Raw genomic sequence first — 24102 nt, 5'->3', positions numbered from 1 at the left:
ACTGAGCTAGGTGGAACAATTTTGTCTGAACAGTGAGGCGTCTTTCACACTAAGGACTGGTAAAAACAGGTCGTGGTTTTAGCCCCCTTCCCCAATCTAAAGTCCACAAAACAGCTGATGGGAGCTGTTTACATGCCAAGGCAAATGAAACACGGCACCGCCTATCAAGCCCAGCCATTGAAATTGCTAATGAAAAATGGGGAACGTTGGAGCGGACTTTAGAGGTACCAGAAAAGGAATACAAAATATTATTAGAAAAATAATTAATTTATTATACAAAGATATAAACAATTGACAATATAACATTAAAAATAAAATGGTGTTGGCTTCCAATAAAATAAGCCACACAGTATGTATATTGCTCCCTATTGCTGCTTGAATATGGCAGGTCAACATTTCGCTTTCGCTTCCTCAGGACCTACATGCCTGACACCAAGCAGAGGGATTCTGCGTAAGAAAGGAGAAATAATCATATTTCAAATATGGACAATGGGTACAGATATACATATCAAAAGGTGAGATGTCCCAGAAAGACATAAGTGGTACAACCACGAACCAAACACATGGCTCGCATTAGTTTTAAGTTCAATTTTAAATTTAAAAAATAATCATATCGGGGAATGCTGGAGAGGTCACGTTCTGCAGAAGAAAAGTTGGTTACTCTAAAAACTCTTCATGATATGTTTTTGCTCTGCCCGTTCAGAGGACACCTAGTTCCCAGTACCGGGATATTGCTCAAACCTCCACCTCTGCAGCAGACTCTGGTATAGGGACTGGGGTCACCGTGGACTGTAATTGTTTTGGCATGTTACTCGTAGACAATAAATGACTCTTCTACAACCAGTAATATCTACTTAATATTTTGTTATCTGTTGTTTACACACTTTGACCTTGAATTTAGGCATAGTATGTTTGTGTATAAACAGTTGCTTTATTTTTTCTGAGAATAAAGTTGAGAATTGAACATTTACACAATCTTCTTGCATTTGTTTTATTTTTTAACTACCTCTGTACTGTTGCATAAAAAAAAAAAGGGGGTGTATGTGTATTTTTGGAGTGCCTTTATCAACAGAGCTTCAGAAAACACATGCAGGCGTCCAGTGCGCTTATGAATGTAAGTGATATGACTGACTGCTCAGATCAAAGTCACGATGCACAGAGCAGATCAGAGTGGCTCTGTACTTTGTGATTGCTTTGAAACAAGCGATCAAAGCCACAGTGTTTGCTCACAGTGTGTTTGCATGGTGTATACTATTTTGAATGGGCTGGATGTTTATAAACACAATGGGAAGGAGGATTGGCAGATAGAAGGAGAAAGGTGTCCGTGACCATCAATAACGATAGGATCTTTTTTTTAAAGTAAAGAAATTAAGATAAAAGGTAACAAATTAAATTTTTGTGTTTTTATTTTTTTTTTGTTTTTCTCTCTTTTTTTTTTTTAAAAGCCAAAAAGAAAAAAAATAGTTGTTAGTAAATACCGCCAACAGAAAGCTCTGTCTTAAAAAAATCTATAAAATGTATTTGGTTACAGTGTTACAGTGTGACTGAGTAATTGTCAGTCAAATGGTCACAGCACTGAAACCTAAAAGATGGCCTAGGTTAGACTAGGTTCACTACTATGCGTGTGTGGTTGATGTGTTTTTGAGTACATTTTCCACACGTTTTTAGCGTGTTTTCTTTTTTTTTGAGTTGCAGGAGGAGAGTGGTTGTTAAACACAAAGCTCTACTAAAAACGCATGCACATCTGTTTTTGAGTTGGTTCCATGGAAGTCTATGGAGCCAAAAATGCATGTAAAAAAGTCTCCACACCTTTAAAAAAAATGTGTTGCAGGAAACGGCAAAGGTGTGAACAGGAAATAACATTAAATGGATTGTAATGTGTTTGCAGATCTGCAAACACACACACAAAAAAAACAAAACGCATAGATCTGAACCCTGCCTTACAGACTAATGCAAGAGAAATTGATCAGGGAAGTATAAATTAATGTTGTACTTCTCAGATCAAATTCCCCTGTGTTTAGATGTACACATACACTTGTTCACATCCGTTTTTTATAATCTGCCCTTGGACGCACACATCCTATTGCTAGATTGAATGCACCTGAAGGCAGATAGATGCATATAAATAAATATAATGAGGGTTTAGTGTATTTTGAGTAAATTGCTGTATACAATGTCTGAGTTGGCACAGTTTGATGCAATGCCTGGGCAACGTGGAAATGCATATGGGATCAAGTGGTTGGGGGTTTGCAAAAGTCTGCCAGGAGCCCTATTCTTCCCCATCCAGGACAGACCAACCTGAAGCACCTTGCCAAGCCATGCCCACAGGATACTGCCGTGATGTTTTTCTTTATTAACACTTCCATTGTGTGCGGTTTGGCAGCTACTTGGAATGTAGTTAGTATCAGTATGACCGGTCACACCAATCCCAGGGCAGGGACCTCAAATATTATCTCCCTACTAGTACTAGCTAGTAATTGGAGTGCGTGAAGCTGTATATGTGAGCCTCCCCACAGAGCACAGAGCCATTTTGTTACCTGAGATTTGTTAATGGATAGAGACCAACTAAACTAAAGTTGCCGTTCTCTTGTAAAAAAAAAACAAAAAAAAAAAAACAAAAGTTACCGCATGTGCCTTTCACTTTGCTGTAAATTATCTGAGTTCCTAGAATGCTTCCTGAGCCTAGGAATGCCATTTACATACGTATGCCCCGTACACATGATCGGACATTCCGACAACGAAATCCTGGATTTCTTTCCGACGGATGTTGGCTCAAACTTGTCTTGCATACACACAGTCGCACAAATGTTGTCGGAAATTCCGAATGTCGAGAACGCGGTGACGTACAACACGTACGACCAGCCGAGAAAAATAAAGTTCAATAGCCAGTGCGGCTCTTCTGCTTGATTCCGGGCTTGCGTGGAATTTTGTGCGTCGGAATTGTGTATACACGATCAGAATTTCCGACAACGGATTTTGTTGTCGGAAAATTTGAATACCAGCGCTCAAATTTTTGTTGTCGGAAATTCCGACAACAAATGTCCGATTGAGCGCATACACACGGTTGGAATTTCCGACAACAAGCTCACATCGAACATTTGTTGCCGGAAATACCGATTGTCTATACGCAGCATTAGACTTTGACTCTGAATTGACGTCCAGCTACTTCCTGTCCAGCCGTCTTGGTATCCAATGATATTGACTCACCAGCCAGTAGTGGTCAGCACTTTGGAAAAATCAATGTTTGTAAAGTAGCCATCAAATTGTTTTACCTTCAACTTAAAAAAACGTTTCTTTTCATAAACTATTTCTTATTCACTTGTAATGTGCCTTTGAACTTGCTACAAATTTGACTTCTTCAGGAAGAGTCAATTCTCTAGCACAGTCCCCTCCTTCCTTGGATGTCATCATCCTCCCTTCTTCTGAGAGCACCTAATTGCTGTCTGTGCTGGCCCAGCTCCTTTACTCCTTCCTTCACCTCCCTACCTAAAATTTTATGTAGATGTTGTTGGAGGAGTGAAATAAAATACTATGGAGCAGCTTTTCTCAACCTTTTTACCTCTTTGAAATAATTTCCAGGTCTAGGGGGAACTAAGGTTGCCACCTTTTCTTCAAGTCAAACCTGAACACTTTAGCGGTACACAGCATTTTTTGTTTTTATACATATATTTTTCTAATAAATAGCATTTCTAATCATATGACGTTAATAACAAGCTTTCCCTTTTACATCTGAACTCACAGAGTTCCCTTTCACTGTAAGGGGGGAGTCTGCAGACTCTGATGTAAGGGAGAACTCTGGGTACTCTAACATAAGGGATGCTCTGGGAACCCTGATTTAAGGGGGAACACTGAGAACTCTGATGTATGGAGAAGACTCTGGTGTAAGGGGAAACACTGTGGCTTCTGGTGTAAAGAGGAACTCTGATGTAAGGGGTGCTCTGAGAACCCTGATTTACCTTTGTGTACTCACTCAAAGGCAGGAGAGAGAAGGGGGAGTCTACAGTCACAGACAGGGATGAATGGTGAGCTCACTCACCCCTCGGCAGTCAGCACCTCTCATCCAGATGTATCTGAGGCTGTTGGACTTCAAATTTCCAGGCCCCACTTTCCTTTCCTGAGGCACAGCCCTGGAGATTGGAGTGTTAATGGGCAGACACAGAGGGGTAGGGCCGAGAGGAAGAGGTGCAGATAGAGCCCTCTCACCTCTCCCCTCTGTGTGTGTGTTTGGGTGGGGATTGTTAGTGTTGGCTTTGGGCAGCATGAAAGCGAGTAACAAACACTCTCAGCTTAGACAACTGCAGCCAGCAGCCATAGTCCAGTCTGAATAATATGTCTGGGTTTCAGGCAGTCTGAAACCCGGATGCATGATTCCAAACCCGAATTGTGCAGGTGAATCCCGGACAGGTGGCAACCCCTAATAGAACAAATCCATCTGGGATCATTTGGAAAATACCCCTTACACTGTAATGCTCCCCTTACAGTGGTAGTGAGAATGCCACCCTACCAGACAGCCAAAAAGATCATTGTTATCATTCCGCTGGCTCTTTCAAGTAGCATTGGCCTCCAGGAATATACAGACACCATCAAATAGAAGGTCAATCAGGAATCCCTAGCAACCTCTGGAGGAACCCTGGTTGAAAATGGCTGCTATAGAGTTGAATCTGCTGGGGCTGATGACATCACATCCATCATGGTGGCGTTCAGCGGTAGTCTCAGGGCTTTTGGGTATCTACACAAGGGAGGGTTTTACAGGTAAACAACGTTCCTAAAATACACTAAATGCTCTTGTAATCTCATGAGGGGTTGTCGAAATGAATGGTCTGGTGAAGGGGTCTCTTAAGATTTTTGTGAGCGAGATCTGCAGGAGAGGGATGTTGGCCGAACAACGAATCAGTCGAACATCTTGACATCAAGAAGTTAACAAATGACCTCTTCTCCCAGGCATCTTGAGCATACACATTTTAATAAATCAAGGACAAAGCTATACTAATAGCAGACAATACAACTGCTGTGGGGCCCAAAAGCACAAGAGGGCCCAGAACTGGCCAGTTCAACAATAAGTTTTGAAGGGAGAAATACATTCATATAGTAATGCTTGTGTAGGGCTACTATTAAATCAGTAGGCCTCATGGGCCCATAAATTTCATTTTGCTCCAATATTATGTTTATTCACCTCTCCTGCACAGAATGAACTTGTTTTTGTCCGTGTTGGTAATCACCATGGCCAATTCATTATCAGTAACCTGGTCCTTAAAAGGAAGTTGTTAGTTATATTAGCCTGGACCCCCAGTGTGGGTGTAAAACATGGCATTGCAAATGATGTTAACTTATGAGGAAATTTGCAAGACGATACCCTGCTTACGCCTTAGGTTCTTGGAAAACAATTTTCATTTGGTCCTGTGTTGATTCCAGGGAGAATGAATAATTCAACCCCCAGCATAGACCCACACAGAGCGGCCTTGTCACTGGCTGAGGCCTATAATGAGCCAATTATCTGCGGGATTAGTGGGGTGGAAGAATATAATAGATGCATTTCTTGAAGATTACTACACCCGCACATACTATATACTGTATGTTTATGTATATAGGTGTGTGTGTATATATATATATATATATATATATATATATATATATATATATATATATATATATATATATATTTATATATTATACTGTATAGACAAACTCATACACACAGTACTGTGCGAAAGTTTTAGAAATCTATAAAGTGGGGATGCTTGCAAAGATAATGCAATTAATAGTTTTTTCAACAGGTAGAAATATACTGAATCAACATTTGGTCTCTTTGCCTTTAAAACAGCATCGGTGTTCCTAAGTACACTTGCATACAGTTGATGACACTAAACCGTTTCTTGTTTTAAAAAAACCTATTTAATTATGTATTCTTAACTCAAAAAAATACCTTCTATTAATCTCAGCCTCTGCCCAATTCCATTTTTTTTTTTACTGTGATCCAACTTCCCAGTTAATCAGTTGATCCCAAGCGATCCCTCTTCCTGTTAAATGGTGGCTATGTCCATTCTCCATTGTACCACTGTATGTAGGTATGTAGCCACCCTCTCTTGCTCACCCCCTGAGATGGACTATGGACTATTGGATTTGTAGTGTGCATAGAACAATGCACATGACCGCGATGAATGTACACTACTCATGTCAAACAAACAGAAGTGAGGGGGGAAAGCATGGCAAAAATTACAAGGTGGCAGAAAAACAGTAAGGAACAATTTCATGAAAAAAAAGATTATAGAACTGTTAAGTAGTGGATGTGGATGAGTTATTTTTGAAGAATAGCGATATCATTTTGTTTCACGTTAAGTCATTTGCAGACATATGGTCATATTTAACAAAGGAACATGTAGGTTAAAATACAGTCATTAAAGAGGAAGTAAACCCTGATGAGTTTACTTCCTCTTTGTTTCCCTGCAAAAGTAAAGCATAATAGGCTACTATGCACTGCATAGTAGCCCATTATGTGTCACTTACCTGACACAGGAGCCTGCGATGTCACCGCTGTCCCCTCTGCTACGTAGCGTCCATCTTCTTTCCGGGTATCGGTGCTCCGGCGCTGTGATTGGCCGGAGCCGCGCTGACGTCACTCCCAGGCTTGCGCACGGGAGCCGCCACTAACGGCATATCGGCGTTAGCAGCGGCATGCTCAGTGCGCCTGCAGCGCACAGCGGTGCCTGTCTTTTTGCACATATCTCCTAAACCGTGTAGGTTTAGGAGATATTTCTTGGACCTTCAGGTAAGCCTTAATCTAGGCTTACCTGTAGGTCAAACTGGTCTGTAAGGGTTTACAACCACTTTAAAGCTGAATTTCCGGTACACAGATGAAATGCATATATAGGAGCTGTTTTATTTGCCAAAGAATTTGTATTCTGTCCATCCAGTTCTGATATTTACATAGCTCTGCCATACAGCACAGCCCTGAACTGCTGCAGCAACAAGCTTCTGGCATTTATTTTATGTTCAGGACTATTGTCTGCTATTCACTACATAGCGTGATGATGATCTTGAGCATGTGGTCACCAAAAACGCAGCTCCCATCCCGGATATTTTTTCCGGATTAATGGCTTGTTATATGTTGAAGGAGCGATGACGATGACAGCCCTAAAGCCTGCACCTTTCAAGTCAAGCCTACATTGAACGCCCCTATTTTTATTCTGTGAGCCTCCCTTTAATAATATGCCCTGCTTTTCCATTAGACAGAGTTTTTCTTTACCATTTAGGCCTCATGCACAATGGATGTTACAATAACGTTATAAAAATGTCAGTAGCTGTGCAGTGAGTTTTTCAACTTTTTTCAACGTTTTTGCAATAGCGTTTTTTAGGGGTGCAACGGATGAAAAAACTCACGGTTCGGATCGTTCCTCGGATCAGGAGTCACGGTTCAGATCATTTTCGGATCAACAAAAAAAAATCCGCCCCACTGTAATATCCACAATCTCCCTATTGGCAGGGTGTGGCAGAGTATTGGCAGGGTATTGGTGGGTATATTGGCAGGGTATATTGGCGGGTATATTGGCAGAGTATTGGCAGGGTATTGGCGGGTATATTGGCAAGGTATATTGGCAGAGTATTGGCAGAGTATTGGCAGGGTATTGACAGGGTATTGGCAGAGTATTGGCAGGGTATTGGCAGAGTATTGGCAGGGTATTGGCAGAGTATTCTCAGAGTATTGGCAGGGTATTGGCAGAGTATTGGCAGGGTATGGCAGACTATTGGCAGGGTATGGCAGGGTATTGGCAGGGTATTGGCAGGGTATTGGCAGAGTATTGGCAGGGTATTGGCAGACTATTGGCAGGGTATGGCAGACTATTGGCAGGGTATGGCAGAGTATTGCAGAGTATTGGCAGGGTATTGAAGAGTATTGGCAGGGTATGGAAGAGTATTGCAGCAGGGCATTGCAGAGTATTGCAACAGGGCATTGCAGAGTATTGCAGCAGGGCATTGCAGAGTATTGGCAGGGCATTGCAGAGTATTGGCAGGGCATTGCTGACATCCGATCTCTCCCCTCCACTGTACAGATCAGTACACAGAGGGGAGAGACACCGGTTTGGGATCACGTGCTAAACGGCCGCCGGGTGTACCAAGATGGCCGCCGCTCCGGAGCTAGGCCGAAGCCGCGGCCTTTCCTATGGCCGAGGCCACAGAGCGGTTGATCCGTACGGGTCACTGATCGATGACGATCCGTTGCACCCCTAGCGTTTTTTAGTGTTTATTAGCGTTTTTTAACGTTTTTTTTCAATGGATCTAAAACAAATAAAAAATGCTGGTGAGTGACGTTTTTGAGCGTTTATTGACGTTTATCAGCATTAGAGCGTTTTTACAGCTGAAAAATGTCTCTCAGAACCCACTAGTTTTGGGGGTTTTTTTACTGCTCAAAAACGCTACTGCCCAAAACTGCTGATAACAGCCAATATGTGCATGGACACATAGGATATGATGAAGAGTTTAATGACTGTAGAAAAAAAGTCTACAGCTGAAAACAGCTGCTGTAAAAACGTAAAAAAACGTCCAGTATGCATGAGGCCTCACAGTTAGCATATTTTTTGTTTTTCAATTTTTAGGAAGTGTATCACTAAACAAAAAAAATGGAAAATTCTTTATTGCGGTGACAGCAGAAAACTCCTTTTTTTTTTTTTCTTCTTTTTTTCTTCTTTATTTTCAGTCACGTGTAAAGAGAAGGGATTTTGTAGGCCTGCGATCTGTAAGCTGTTTCAGATGGAAGTCGCCTCCCCCAAAGCTGGGCAGCCAAGCGGTTCCTGGTCAGGGAGGGGCCCGTTCGTTCGTGATGGGAGCCAGATGTGAGCACAGACTGGACTTGGCTGTCTGAGTACCCAGGAGGCCAATTCCCTCTCGCTGTGTGCCAAGATCTCTCCTCCACCCCATCCCCAGCTTCATCTTAGAGCAGGCTTTCTTATGACATGAACAGTTCAGCTAGCACTTCACTTCAGGCTCAACCATACAGGCGGCAGCCTCTCTGAAAAGCAATCTGTGGTGGATTGCTTTCTATAGAGTGTTACAGAAAGACTACCAGGCTTTTGATACTGCCACCATACAGAAGGCCTGTTTTTTTTTTTTAGCAGCCAAAAGAGGATTTTGAATGGGAATGTTGCGCCGCAGCCACAAGTCTAGCATTTGGCTTGTGGCTGCAGCACAGAACCAATCACTTGACAAGGAGTAAACATTTGTCATGGCTGTAGCATGTGTACAACCCCATCTGTTGCAACTTAGGGGGGCAGTAAAACCATGGCTGAACCACCGACTTTTACTGCCCCTCTCCCCCTGACCACCTGTATGAATGTGCCCATCTGTCGTCTGTTTAGCATTTTTAATTGAAATATCTGCGCACTGAAGAATTTGTGATTCTGTTTGGTCAGTCTTGCAATCCTGGCAGACCTACCATACAGTGAAGACAGGTTTTCAGTTTCAGTTTTGGGTGGATTCAGCTTTTTTGCATTAAAAAAAATGACATGCTAATTCTGATTGGTTGCTATGAAGAACACACACGTTTTCTCCACAGTTTCATGGGTGAAGTCCAATGATCTTTACTCATCTTGAGATAATCGCATTGCTTGGCGCAGGATCTGTTAGGATGTGAAGATATTTGCGGTACGGGAACATTCTCAGAATAAAGTGTAGCCTCTGGCTAAGCCTGCTTTCCCCAGGAATGTCTCCTCCATTCTCGGTGGGGCGATGGATTCCTGCCATATAAAAGGAGTCTTTGTATCCTGCCAGGTAACACCTGGGCTTGCATTTCGGAGGGAGTGAGGCGTCTGGACAGAGCTGGGACTTGTCTGAGTACATCTACCTGCCTGCAGGCTGCACAGTACATAACTGGAACTCAATGACACCCAGCTCTGTTAACCCCCCTGTGTACCTGAACCCCGGAATTGGAGTCCCAACTGCAATGGTTGGAGTTCTGCTTTTAAAAAGCGTTCACTGCCGATAGGCTTTCATTTGTTTGTTGCTTTATTAACCTCCAACCAAAACTGTATTCCATCAAAGACTATCCTGTCCACAGGATGACAACACTGCTATGTGATTTCATTGCAGAATGAGCAGTGTTGTCACCCTGTTAAAGGAAGCTGAAAGATACCTGGCAGGACCAGCAGGTAATAAAACTGTTATAGGGGGCTGAGAAAACCAAATGTTTTTCATTTTATTTTGCTCAAACCTCGTTTTTTTTTTTTTTTTTCTAAGGGACCGTGCATACCAGCGGACGTATGTTGTGGTGTGTTTAACACAAACGCATGCTGTGATGTATTGTTGCACCACATCACAGTGTTTACTTCTTTTTTTAACTTTATTTAGGGCCCCTGCACACAGCCTGTTTAGAGTAAGGCCCCCTTCAGACGAATCGAATCCATCCAACCGGATCTGCCTGCTCAGCAGGAGATCTCCTCGGTAAAACTGCGCTGAGCAGGTGGATGACAGGTCCGTGTCTGCTCCGTTATGAAGAGCCGACACGGACACAACCCGCTCTCCTCTATGGAGCGGTAGGATGGAAAGGGACTGCTTGTCAGTTTCCATGTGATTGTCATCCGCCGGATGGATGGCGAACGTGTCGCCATGTCTGTTTTTAGCAGATTTCATTAGATCGGATTCCCAGCGGGTGTCAGCGGATACGTGTCTGTTGACATCTGCCGCCCCATAGAGAACAATAGGTAGTCTGATCAGGTCTGCCTGAAAAACGGACAGGCGGACCCGATCGGTCTGCTGGTGTGAAAGGGGCTTTATTGCTGGTAAATTCGCTCAGCCCAGTTGCATCGTACAGCCTGTCATTGTTATGAATGGCCATACACTGCTGCACTTGTGTATATGGCGGTGCTATGGTAAGTATGAACACAGTGTGCGGGCATTTGCATTTTTTTTGTAAGCTGTACTTGTCGCTGTACTTATGTATACAGCAGTGCTATGGTAAGCACAAGTACAGCGTACAGGCATATGTCATGTCATTGACAGGCTGTACACCACACTTGGGAGGAGAAAATACGCTGGCAACTATGCTGAATGGGCTTAGCCTGCCTGTGTACAAGAGCCCTTCAAGTTAATAAAAAACACCTAACTTAAGAAAATGCAAAGTGGCACATTGCGACATTTGTTTTCTCAGTGTCCTTGCATTAAGCTAACATTAAAGTGTTACGAAACACAGTCAAATCAGTCTATATATGTGGTAAAGCATGCTTGTTATAGTCACTGTGGAACCTAAGGGGTTAATCCTACGCATTGTGTATAAAGCCTGTTTGATCCTGTCTTCTCTGATCCTCCCCCTCTACTTTCGCCAATCCATCTCCTGATAGTACAGAGTTGGGGGGCACTCTGCACATGCTTAGTTTGGTGTGTATTGCTGGAGCGTTTTTTTTTTTTTTGGGGGGGGTGGGGGGCGTGCATGTGATCGGCACAGGGCCAATCAGCACTGTCCAGACAGAGGGTCAGGGATCATGCAGCCTCATAGGACAGTCAGAGGAGAATGAAAACTCCTCCTACAAGCTTTAACCAGACACTGATAGAAGTCACAAGACTGTTATATACTGCTGATGAGAAAAGGTATTTAGCAGTTTATATTTACTACAATAATTGCATTTCCATGTTCTGTGTACTGTGGGAGATAGTGAATGCAGAGTCCTGGGTTTAGTAACACTTTAACCTCCTTCTTGTTCGCTCCTTGTGGCCTTACCTGGGCCTTAAGGTGGGGTAGCGGGACGGACTTTGCGTTTTAAGTCTTTTTACTAGTCTGTGTAGCACCATCCTTTGATATTATTATTATATCCTCATTATAAAATAAAACTGCACCATTACAAGGTATACATTGCCATATTATACAAGAAATCTACATGTACTAGCGTAATAGCTAAACAAGATTTCCTTTTTTTTTTTTTTTTTTTTTTTTTTTCGTTTTTTTTTAGCTTAGAACCAGCCTTCAGCTGGTCATACACTAATTGGAATTTTGGGACATGCTGGGAAATTTTTCTTGATCAGTGTATTCTGACAGAGGAAGGGGCTGCTTTCAGAATACAATGTCCCAGTGGTGGTGGTGGTGGTGGGGGGGGGGGGTTATGCTCCATCCATTTCACTTGTGTAAATAGAGTAATATATTATTTCTTTTTCCATCCAGGCCTCTGGCTGAATGAAAAAAAAAAAACTAGCAGTGTATGGCCAGCTTTAATGACTGATTCCCCGGATGGGTCTGTTTACAGGGAAAGAGGGGCCGCACATCACACTGAGCCTGGGGATCCCTTTGGTCCACATCCAGGAAGGATAAGCAATCTCCACAAATGAGGGAGGTGTAGGGGAATGCAGATGTGAAGAGGGTCTCCGGTTGGTGCAGGGCTGGAAGATGAATCAGAAAAGTATGGGTCTTGCTTGCTATAAGGCACAGCGCTGGGATGATGCAACGCACCCCTGACTCACTGCAACACCATCTGTGGAAAGTGTATGCAGGACGCAGGAGCTCACATCTGGCGCACATCCCCTCTCCTTCCTGGCAGCCTAACCCTCCCAGTCCCTTAAAGGGAGCGTCCCATCCGCACAAGACTTGTTGTCTTGCAAAAGTTCTGTAACTTTTACTAACTTGCTTCTGTACTTTTTTGTCACGTGTTTATTTCTAGCAGATGTTGCATTTTGCAGCACTGGAATATGGCTCAAAGCTGCTGTCTACATACAGTAAAAATAAAAATGAAAAGCACGACATTGCTGAGTGGTATCTCATGGTACCAAAAATAAATACCCTTTTTTGTAGAAAAGTCTGGAAGTAAAAAGCATAAGAGCCGGTTCACACGGGGGCGACTTGTCAGGCGACCTAGCCGCCTGACAAGTCGCCTCCCGTTCTGTACAATGGAACCGTTCTAATCGCTCCAACTTAGAAAAAAGGTTCCTGTACTACTTTGGGGACGACTTGCATAGACTTCTATACAGAAGTCATTTTGCAGGTCGCCGTGGCAGTCGTGTGCAGGTCGGTGAGGCGACCTGCAAGTCGTGCCGCTTCTAGTGTGAACCGGCTCTCAGGGAGTATATTCTGTCGCTTTGTTGCATTAGATGCGTGGGGAAAAAAAATGAAATCAGAGATTCCTGCTGCGACTCTAAGCAGCTAGGTGTGGCCGCCGTCTCTGTTCACTGCAATGACAGTTTGATTGGGGCCGCAGTTTTTCACGGCTGTCCGCACAGTCCGTAATTACCTGTGGTGATCGCAGCTGTACACCCTTAAAAAAAATTAAAATAAATGTTGGGATATATTAATGAATACAGAGCTGCATACATTTGTACCTTTTTTTTTAAACTGTTTGAAAATTTGCTTTATATTTCAATATTTTTATTGAAAAAGATCTGGCAATAAGAAATATACCATTTAAACAATAGCCTGTTCTTGGTTGTCATTATATCAGAGACATAAGTCCATAAAGTAAGAACAAACAAAGATAACATAGACCATCCTCAAAGAAACAAATATTAACAATGAAATGTTCTCAAGTAGTCTTGTTGGCAATCGTAGAGGTCAGAGGTTTGCACACATCTCAGGAGGGATTTTGTCCCACTCCTCTTTGCAGATCCTCTCCAAGTCATTAAGGTTTCGAGGCTGACGTTTGGTAACTCGAACCTTCAGCTCCCTCCACATATTTTCTATGGGATTAAGGTCTGGAGACTGGCTAGACCACTCCAGGACCTTAATTTGCTTCTTCTTGAGCCATTTCTTTGTTGCTTTGGCCATGTGTTTTGGGTCATTGTCATGCTTGAATACCCATCCACGACCCATTTTCAATGCCCTGGCTGAGGGAAGGAGGTCCTCACCCATGATTTGACAGTACATGGCCCTGTCCATCGTCCCTTTGATACCGTGAAATTGCCCTGTCCCCTTAGCAGAAAAACACCCCCAAACATAATGTTTCCAAGTCCATGTTTGACAGTGGGGACGGTGTTCTTGGGGTCATAAGCAGCATTCCTCCTCTTCCAAACACGGTGAGTTGAGTTGGTCTTATCTGACCACAACACTTTCATCCAGTTCTCCTCTGAATCATTCAGATGTTCATTAGCAAACTTCAGATGGGCCTTTACATGTGCTTTCTTGAGCAGGGGGACCTTGGGGAGCTGGTAGTAGTGGTTTACCAATTGTTTTCTTGCTGACTATGGTCCCAGCTGCCTTGAGATCATTAACAAAATTCTCCCGTGTAGTTCTGGGCTGATTCCTCACCTTTCTCATGATCATTGAAACTCCATGAGGTGAGATCTTGCACGGAGCCCCAGACCGAGGGAGATTAACAGTTATTTTGTGTTTCTTACATTTGCGAATAGCCACGCCAACTGTTGTCACCCTCTCTTTAACCTGCTTGGCAGTGGTCTTGTAGCCCATTCCAGCCTTGTGTAGGTCCACAATCTTGTCCCTGACATCCTTGGACAGCTCTTTGGTCTTGGCCATGGTGGAGAGATTGGAATCTGATTGATTGATTGCTTCTGTGGGCAGGTGTCTTTTTTATACAGGTAACAAGCTGAGATTAGGAGCACTTACTTTAAGAGAGTGCTCCTAATCTCAGCTTGTTACCTGTATAGAAGACACCTAGGAGCCAGAAATCTTGCTGATTGATAGGGGATCAAATACTTATTTCACTCATTTAAAATGCAAATCAATTTATAACTATTTTGGAATGCATTTTTCCTGGATATGTTTGTTGTTGTTCTGTCTCTCACTGTGAAAATAAACCTACCATTAAAATTATAGACTGATCATTTCTTTGTCAGTGGGCAAACGTACGAAATCAGCAGGGGATCAAATACTTTTTTCCCTCGCTGTATGTCTCCTTCGATAAGACTGGCGCCGGGGTATCTGCACAGTGTATGATACAGAATGATTGCTGCAATGTTGTGTCTGTGGGCAGGCTAAAACGTAGGCTATCGAGTTGGGCAGCAGTAATATAAACCGCAAGGAAACTATAGATATGTCAAATAATAATCAAGCAGCCCCCAGCGATAAAAGAGGATATTTCGGCCCCAGCTGTTTCCAGGATGATAAGCCCCCTTTAAGACCGGCTTTTCCACCTCTAGGTTTCTGTATTTTGGCTCGGATAATGTCCCAGTGACTCATGGAAAAGTGATCAGGTTGCAGACTCGGGGTGTTTGTCTGGGTTTGTGGCTCCCCTACGTAACTGTCTGGATTTACTTTTCTTTTTTCGCAGTTCCAAGATCAGCAGCGCCCTGTTAACCCCTGCACTGCCAGAAAGACCTGAAGAAGGTTACAGAGCAGAGATACCCTCCTGGACCCTGTCTGACTCTGTAGGGGTTAACAGGCTCCGCATTAAACCATAATCACAAGGTCTTGCCAAATATTTCCTTGTCTGCGCCCCACAATGGAGGAGGATATCCTGGCTTTAAAGGCACACAAGCCATAGGGAACCTCAGCACTCTAGTTGTTGTGGAACTACAAGTGTCATGATGGGACTACAAGACTGACAGCCACAGGTGTGACTTCCGGTAGGGGGCATGATGGGATTTGTAGTTTCACCACAGCTGGAGTGCCAGGGTTGCCTACACCTGGATCTTTTCAAGCGTGAAATAAGTGGCGGCTGGTTATAGCACACTTTGGGGGTTATTTACTAAAACTGCATGGTGCAAAATGTGGTGCAGCTCTGCATAGAAACCAATCAGCTTCCAGGTTTTATAGTCAAGCTTAATTGAACAAGCTGAAATTAGAAGCTGATTGGCTGCCATGCACAGCTGCACCAGATTCTGAGTGCTCCAGTTTTGGTTTCAGATTGTATACTGTTGCGATCTGAGACGTGATTATCATGTGAGTATATATATATATATATATATATATATGTATATATATATATATATATATATATGTGTATATATATCACAGACGGTGTTTGTTTCTGTGGGATGAAACTGTAATAAATATGTCACCGCCCCTCTCCAATTGAATATGATTGACAGCACTGAGACATGGGGGACAAGAGCGTGTGCGAGGTGGGGGACAGAGGCAATCCTACTGACAAGGATGGGAGTGAAGATCAAAAACTGTTTATTTCTCCAAAGCTGGCCACAGATGACTCCGTTTTTTGTGATCAGCCAGCGGGCTGATCGAGAAAAGCTGAACGGCTCACCCCATACACGCAAGTGACCTAGATGAAGGAATCCTCCCCACCGCGCTATTGTATTCTGACAGTGGGGACCCTCCCTTATCATAATACACCAATCAGCACTGCAGTCATTGATCAAATGAACATTTTCCAGCAGACCTGTTCGAGATTATTAGATCCATTCCTCTCAAACAGGAACGGCCATATATTTCTGCTGAACCAGCTGAATTTCGATCAATCTATGGCCAGCTTTGGCTCACCCCACACTTTACAATTTTTCTGTACAATCTTCATTAGATCCAGGGCTTTTTTCAGCGTGAACGCGGGGGTAACGCGGTTTCGGCACCTCCAGCACAGAATGTATGTATTGGCAAGGGGTACTAGAGTGTGCTGGAGGGTATGTTGTTGGGGCAGGGGGGTATTTTTTTGTGGCGGCTCTTTTGTTGCCGGGGGTATCTATTGTTGCTGGACGGGTCTATTACTGATCAGGGGGTGTCTATTGTGGTTGGCTGCAAGGGATCTATTTTATTGCTTTTCTTGTGATCACTATCAATTTCCATACAAATGATCTGGTTATGTATTCTATAAAAGGAATAGTACTGGAAGGTGGGTAGGGGTGGAACCAAGGGACGGTGCTCGAAGGTGGGTAGGGGGCGGAGAAGAGGGGTGATTCGAAAGGAGGGATTACCTGCACCTATTCCCTGAGAAAGAAAGCCCTGATTAGATCTACCAACATTTTTTATTTTTTTATCATTAACTTTTTGATTAAAATTTGTGTAAAAGAAAATACAAACACGGTATACAGCGCTACAAGTAGTACAAACTAAGCACACAAAGTTGCAATTGAAGAACAATTAAAATATTCAAATGAGATACAGGTCCAGATCACATCTACCAACATTTCTATTGTGTTGGGGCCTACCTGATTGGATAAAGATTCATTGGAAAGTTTAGGTAGGTCCTTTTATTTACATAGTTTTGGAAAATCCAAGTTTGATTATACAAAGATTGTACAGTCAGATTGTAATGCGTATGGTGGTCTTTAGCTTTGCTGACATTTTAGTAATGAGTCCCTTCTTGGGTCTCAGTATGGTAACATTATTCTTTTTTGGGTTCTCGGATTAAAGCATTTAGGAAGCCCAGCTTTAAAGTATGGGCTCTTTCACATGGGGCGGATCAGTGATGATCCGCCCCCTGAACATACGCTTGCTCAGCGGGGATCGCTCTGCCGATCCCCGTTGAGCAGGAAAATGACAGGTCGTGCAGCGACGGACCTGTCAGAGCGCCAGTCTCCCCTATGGGGGATCGGGTGATGACGGACCGTAGAGTCCGTCGTCACCCGATCCGATCCGAAAACGAATGGAAAAGTAGGTTTTTCCTCCGTTACACTTTTTCGGATCTGAGCGGGTCGGATGTCAGCGGACATGTCACTGCTGACATCCGATGCTCCATAGACCTCCATGGAGTGTCCGTTCAGGTCCGCCTAAAACACTGACAGGCGGACCTGAACGAACAGTCCGTGTGAAAAAGGCCTATAAGTGCAACATTGAAAAAAGATACTGACTTCAAATTGTCAATTTTAATGCATTCTGTTTAACTGATTTTGATATGGCCCAGCTTTTATGCTTTTCTTTCTTTTGTTTACATCCTGACACTCATCTTCTAGACATCTCTTTACATCATCTCATCTTCTAGAGACACAAGTTTGCAGACAAGGAGGCTGGCGCTGTGTCGGGATGGATGATAAGCACCATAAGCATCCAGCCTTTGTATCTGCCTGTGTTTGCAAACAAGCATGCACAGGCCTTACAACATAGTTTAGAAGGCATAATAGGTAATGAAGTTAATTCGATTTTTTTTAGAAGATTCATTAAAGCTGAACTCCAGCCACAAATCGCTCATTTAAATATATTCCTTAATAGCCAAAAAGAATATAAATTCCACTTTGTGAGCTTGAAAGGTGTTTACAAACCATGGTATTACCTTGTAAAAGTAATGGTGACATTATCATTGTGCTCTACACAGCCTGTGCAGAGAGTAGAGCTGTGGGAGGGACCCAACAGGCCCCACCCACTACAAGCTGCCTGCAGGAAACTACTGGAGGGGGCAGAGACAAGACCAGTCACCCTGCACAAGAAGAGAGAGCAGCAGTGACCGGTCTTTATTACAGGAAGTTCCTGCACTCACACTGGTTTACTGCAGAGATCTAGATAAAATACACAAAGGACACCAAGATTCAAGCAAATACACATGACTCTTGTACCTGTATAATATTTGTTCATCCCGGAATGCAGTCTTAAATCGGTAGTAAACCATAAAAAATGGGCACCGGGCAGTTTAAGTCATAATGAGCTAGTATGCATTGCATACTAGCACATTATTATTATTATACAGGATTTTTTTAGTGCCAACAGTTTGTGCAGTGCTTTACAACATGAGGGCAGACAGTACAGTTACAATACAATACAGGAGGAATCAGAGGGCCCTGCTCGTTAGAGCTTACAATCTAGGATACTATGATAGACTTACCTGAAAATAAAGCCCTCCAGCAGCGCTCTGTCACCACCGATGGTGCTTTCCTCTTCACCCGTTCTCCTTTCCGGGTTTACATGCTTTGGCAATATGACTAGCCGAGCTGGCGATGACGTCACTCCCGCACGCACGCGGGAGTCACTGTTTACAGCACGGCTCTGAAGGAATGGCATGGGTATGCCATTCCTTCAGAGCGCATGCGCCAGTGACATCACCGGCTGCATCTAAAGTAAATAAATAAGTAAACGCTGCACGTTTAGAAGATATTTACTGTACCTAAGGTAAGTTTTTTTTGGAGCCTGTAGTTTTATTTTTTTGTATCAAAGTACCATCAGAAGAAATTTCCTGGAAGTAGCCTTGATATGAATTGACACATTCAGTACCTGAAAGAGAAATGGTCTTTTCACAGCCCAGAGGCAGACGGGGAGGAGGGGGCTGTGCGGAGCCCTGTGGATTCCATTGCTGCATGTGTGTTTGGAGAGACGTTTCTTGCTGCTGGGCGGTGGGTTCATGCTGAGTTCAGTCCGCCCGCACTGCATGGGTTGTAAACACAATGATGCCTTGTATAAGGAGACTCTATATCCTCCCATACACCTTCAGATCTGGCTGCCCAATACTTCTTGGCAACAGGACTCAATTGGCAACCAGTTTGTCTCTCCATAAAGACTGGCAGGTCAGCAGATATTGCAGGTTCTGGAGGGTGACGTCTGCTTGTATTGTGGGTAGGAAAGGAAAATGTTTAAGATTCACATACACATGATTGTATCCCTTGAAATATCAGATCTTCCTTTCGGCCTAAAAGCTATCCGATTTTAAATTTGGCAATAGCCAGCACATGTGCTGACTATCTGCAGAGAAAGTCTACAACAAGCTGACTAAGGTCTTTAGATTCTGGCATGTAGACATTATGGAGAAGAGCAGAGGGGGAGGTGTCTTAACACAATTTCTGTCCCCGGGTAACTACGGGAGCTGCACTACTTCTCTGTGGTAACAGTACAGTAGCCTTTCTGAACCTTTTTACCATGGATGAACCCTTGAAATAACCTTCAGGTCTCAAGGAACCTCTACCAATAATTACTATATCTACAGCTCATAGTACATTCACTTGGACAGTATGTTGAGACTTGAGAATAAATAAAACAATATGATATCCTCCCTACATTAGTTAGATAAAAGAATGTACCTTACATTGGTGGTCAGTGTAAAGAATGTCCCTTACATTGGTGGTCAGTGTAAAGAATGTCCCTTACATTGGTGGTCAGGAAAAGAATGCTCCTTACATTAAAGGAGTTGTAAAGGCAGAAGATTTTTTATCTTAAAGCATTTTAACCTTCTGTGTGTAGCAGCCCCCCTAATACTTACCTGAGTCCCCATCTCTATCCAGCGATGTCAACGAGTGTCTTAACCATCCAGGTCTCTCCTCCTGATTGGCTGAAACACAGCAGCGGCACCATTGGCTCCCACAACTGTCAATCAAATTCAGTTAGCCAATAAGGGAAGAGGAAGGGACGGGGCCGAGTCAGGGCTCCATGTCTGAATGGACACACGGACCTGTGACTCGGCTCCGGTGCCCCCATAGCAAGCTGCTTGCTGTGGGGGCACTCGACAGGAGGGAGGGGCCAGGAGCAGCAAAGAGGGACCCCAGAAGAGGAGGATCTGGGCTGCTCTGTGCAAAACCACTGCACAGAGGAGGTAAGTATAACATGTTTGTTATTACTTTTTTTTTAAACAAGACTTTACAATCACTTTAATAATCAGTGGGGAGCAGTGACGACCTGTCCATTTGGGGCGCAGGGGCACCGCCCCCCTATCCATGTCCCCCCCCCAATCTATATGGGGATGCCGGACACATGGATTCCAATGGGGTTGTTTTTTTTTTAGTTTTTTTAAGCATGTGATTAGAGCCAGAGGCTCTGATAGGCTTCAAAAAAGGGTGGGCTCGGGGCGCAGAGCACACCCACTTGTGTGACAATAGCGAATGAATATTCACTATTGTCACACTGATTCTCCTCCTGGCCAATCAGAAAGCAAGTCATGAGACCCATTACCCAATTGGTCAAAAGGAGAGGCGATCCGATTGGCTGCTCAGTGGGAAGTATGCTTCGTGAATTGGTGATCAATAGGAAGAATGCTCTTTACATTGGTAGTCAGATGAAAGAATGCGTGGTGGTAAGTGAGAAGAATGATCCTTACATTGGTGTTGAGGAGAAAAATACTCCTTACATTGGTGGTCAGTGGGAAGAATGCTGCTTACATTGGTGGTCAGTGGGAAGAATGATCCTTACATCGGTGGTCAGTGGGAAGAATGCTCCTCATACTGGGGGTCAGTGAGAAGAATGCTCTTTACATTGGTGGTCAGTGGGAAGAATGCTCCTTACATTGGTGGTCAGCGGAAAGCATGCTCCTTACATTGGTGGTCAGAGGAAAGCATTCTCCTTACATTAGTGGTCAGAGGAAAGCATACTCCTTACATTGGTGGTCAGTAGGAAGAATGCTCCTTGCACTGGTAGTCAATCAAAACAATGCTCCTTGCATTGGTGGTCAGTGGGTAAGAATGCTTAGTAAATTGGTTATCAGTGGAAGAATGCTCCTTATATTGGTGTTCCATAGGATGAATACCAACCCTTACAGAGACCATAGCTTAAAAGATCATTGGTGCCCATGTTTGTTTATAAAGAAACCTCTGGCAACCTCTGGAGAAACCCCAGAGTTCCACAGAACCCTGATTAAGAAAGGTTGCAGTACAGTAAATGAGTGTTGTCACCCTAGGACCGAAAGTTTGTTACTGGCAGGATCAGCAGATAAAAATACAGAAGACAAAAGCCTGAAAAAAGAAAACTGATGCAGCCACCACACCTAAGGACTCGTAAGCTGCAATTTATTACTTTAACTGTAAACCATGATGCTTTATAACATTACTCAGATGGTGCTATGTACTTTGTGTCTTGGTTGGAGAGACATTTGCTGTGGTCCTAGCAGGAGGTCTGGACATTCTCTGGTGGTCTGTTTACATAGACCTCCCTTTCCCTTTCTACACAAACCTTAAACTATTCTCCATGTTAGTTCTTCTCACCATCTGTAGGCGGATGTGGTGTTTGTCCAGGTCACTCTGACCTGGAGGCTTTTTTCATTGTTTACCTGAAAGGTCCCAAGGCAAACTTTATGGTGCTTACTGTCAAGGCTTAAAAAATGCTAATGACAATTCCTGATGAGTCCCGAGAAAAGGATTTAGGGGGCAGATTAACAAATACTAGTGGAAACCTAGACTATTTGCTCATACCAGAGAGATGAAGCCAGATTGGTTACTTTAAGAGGTTTCTGTATTTTTGTTCTTTTTATTGTAAATCGTCTCCCAGTGTAGACGTATTCCATTGGAAAGAACACCATAAACATTGTATGGGTCCAGAATAGACACAAAACCTCAGCACAATGTAGAAAAATTACTTTCTGTAAAACTGTAAACTTTCTGTAACCATTATCTGAAAAAAAAAAATGAAAAAACATAAAGCCATTAATCACACAAACTTTTATGTGCCATCCTGAGGTTTTTAGTTGAACTTGAAGTATTAGTTCCATATAGGGCACTCAAACTTCTACACTTAAAACTAGAGAATCACACTTTTCCATTTATTGCAGTATGGAAGGAAAGATCTGATTGGGTACAGTTTATTCTTTTATTTGTTACTTGATGAGTTGGGAGTTGATTATCTAGAGCAGGAGTCTCCAAACGTTCTAAACAAGGGCCAGTTTATTGTCCTTTGGGGAGCCGAACTGTGGCCAGTGGGAGTAAACCATGCCCCATAGCTTTGGTATTTGGGAAAGGAATAGTGCCTGATCGTTGGTGTCAGTGGGAGAAATAGTGCTCCATCGCTGGTGTCAGTGGCAAGAATTATGATATCAGTGGGCAGAATAGTGTCTCATATTAGTGGAATGAATAGTGTTTCATGGGCCAGATAAAGGCAAGCAAAGGGTCGCATCCATTCCCGGCCACAATTTGGAGACCAATGGTCTAGAGCAGCCTTTCTCAACCTTTTTACTCCAGAGGAACCCTTAAAATAATTTTCAGGTCTCAAGGAACCCCTGTTAAAACTAATTTATTTTGGAGTTCATTGGGAAAACGTCCGGTTGCAAACAGGTAAAAAAAAAAAATCATTGGTGTCATACTGCTGGTTTTGCCAAATGGCATTGAACTCAGACCTATGCAAGTACCATCAGATGTGAGGTCAGTCAGCCACAGCTCATGGAACCCCTAGCAAATTTTGGAGGAACCCTAGGTTTACATGAAACCCCGTTAGAGAATGTCTAGTCTAGAGTGATATAATACAATCTTGACAACAAACCAGTCACGAAAAAAAAAAAATTCTGAGATATTTTTTTTGTCTGTTTTGTCTTTTTATAACCTTAGGATTTTAAAGCAAATAAACACATTTGTGTCTTTTTACCTGGCCCCATGGTCTGATTTAGTGTAAGGCCTTTTGGTAATGTGTCTTGTTCATTCTGTGTTCTTTTACTAACTGCAGGACTCCTATTTCCTTTGTAGCCTTTCTCGGAGCTCCTGGATGACACCGCCCTGCTGGATGCGCTGGGACAGCTAATCTGTGACCCGTTCTTGACTGATAAATATGAAATGATGGAAGTGGACAACCCAAACTCACCTTCTCCTATGATCAAAGCAGAACATAGCTACTCCCTGTGTGGAGATTCCCGCCCTCAGTCTCCCTTCACTCATGGCTCCTCTGATGACAACTTCAGTGATGGTAAGATCAGCAAGCCCTAGGCATGGGGTGGGGGAGGTTAAATTGTGTGTCGCCTATTACCCAAATTACCCGCAAACCTCCCTCTCCTCCTCTAGATCATGTCTCTGCATTCATTTTTCTTTTACCTTATTCCTGTAATGATATACAGATTTTATTACTCCCTGTTACCTCCTCACCAGGCTTGTAAAATTCATTCAGGGACAGCTACTGGGAGCTCAGTTCCCACTGACATAGCCCACAGAACTACATCTCCCAAGACTCCTTTCCCTATACACAGTGTGCCCACAGGCTTTTGGCCATCCAGGCAGCAGCAGCATTGTTTTTCTGGGTAAGATGTATCTCAGCTGTGACACTTATCTCCAGGATAGGTGTCCCTTAACAGATGTTATCAGGACGGTAGGTGAAGGGAAATCACATCACTAAAGACACTGGCAACAAGTGCTCCAGTCAAAAAAAAAAGCAAGATAAAATTGAACAGCCTATTAAAAGGTACAACAGCAAAATTGGCTGCAGTATTAATATCAATTCAGAGATTCCCCCGACAGTTAATTTTTTTTTGGCCACTGGATGTCCTTGGTCTGATGGTCAGCATCATTCAACACACTTCCCCTGAGCCCAGGTCTTCCTGGAACCCCTTCCCAGCCTGTGACTGGATAGTATAGGAAAAGGCAGTACAGTAATGAGCTCATCTACCTGTTACTCTGCTTTTTTTCTCC

The 24102-nt window shown here is 43.3% G+C and overlaps 1 protein-coding gene across 2 annotated transcripts in view; it reads left to right on the top strand.

The window, feature by feature from the left end:
• Positions 1 to 24102, top strand: part of CREB3L2 (cAMP responsive element binding protein 3 like 2) — a 95295-nt gene that overhangs the window by 34181 nt on the left and 37012 nt on the right. For both annotated transcript variants that reach the window (XM_073621825.1, XM_073621824.1), the window contains exon 2: positions 23170 to 23386. In XM_073621825.1, the coding sequence (XP_073477926.1) occupies positions 23170 to 23386 (217 nt within the window). The remainder of the gene's footprint in view (positions 1 to 23169; positions 23387 to 24102) is intronic.

This window comes from Aquarana catesbeiana, linkage group LG03, assembly GCF_042186555.1.
Source record: "Aquarana catesbeiana isolate 2022-GZ linkage group LG03, ASM4218655v1, whole genome shotgun sequence".
Lineage (NCBI taxonomy): Eukaryota > Metazoa > Chordata > Amphibia > Anura > Ranidae > Aquarana > Aquarana catesbeiana.
The sequence above is the reverse complement of the archived record's forward strand: the minus strand, read 5'-3'. Positions and strand labels throughout refer to the sequence as shown.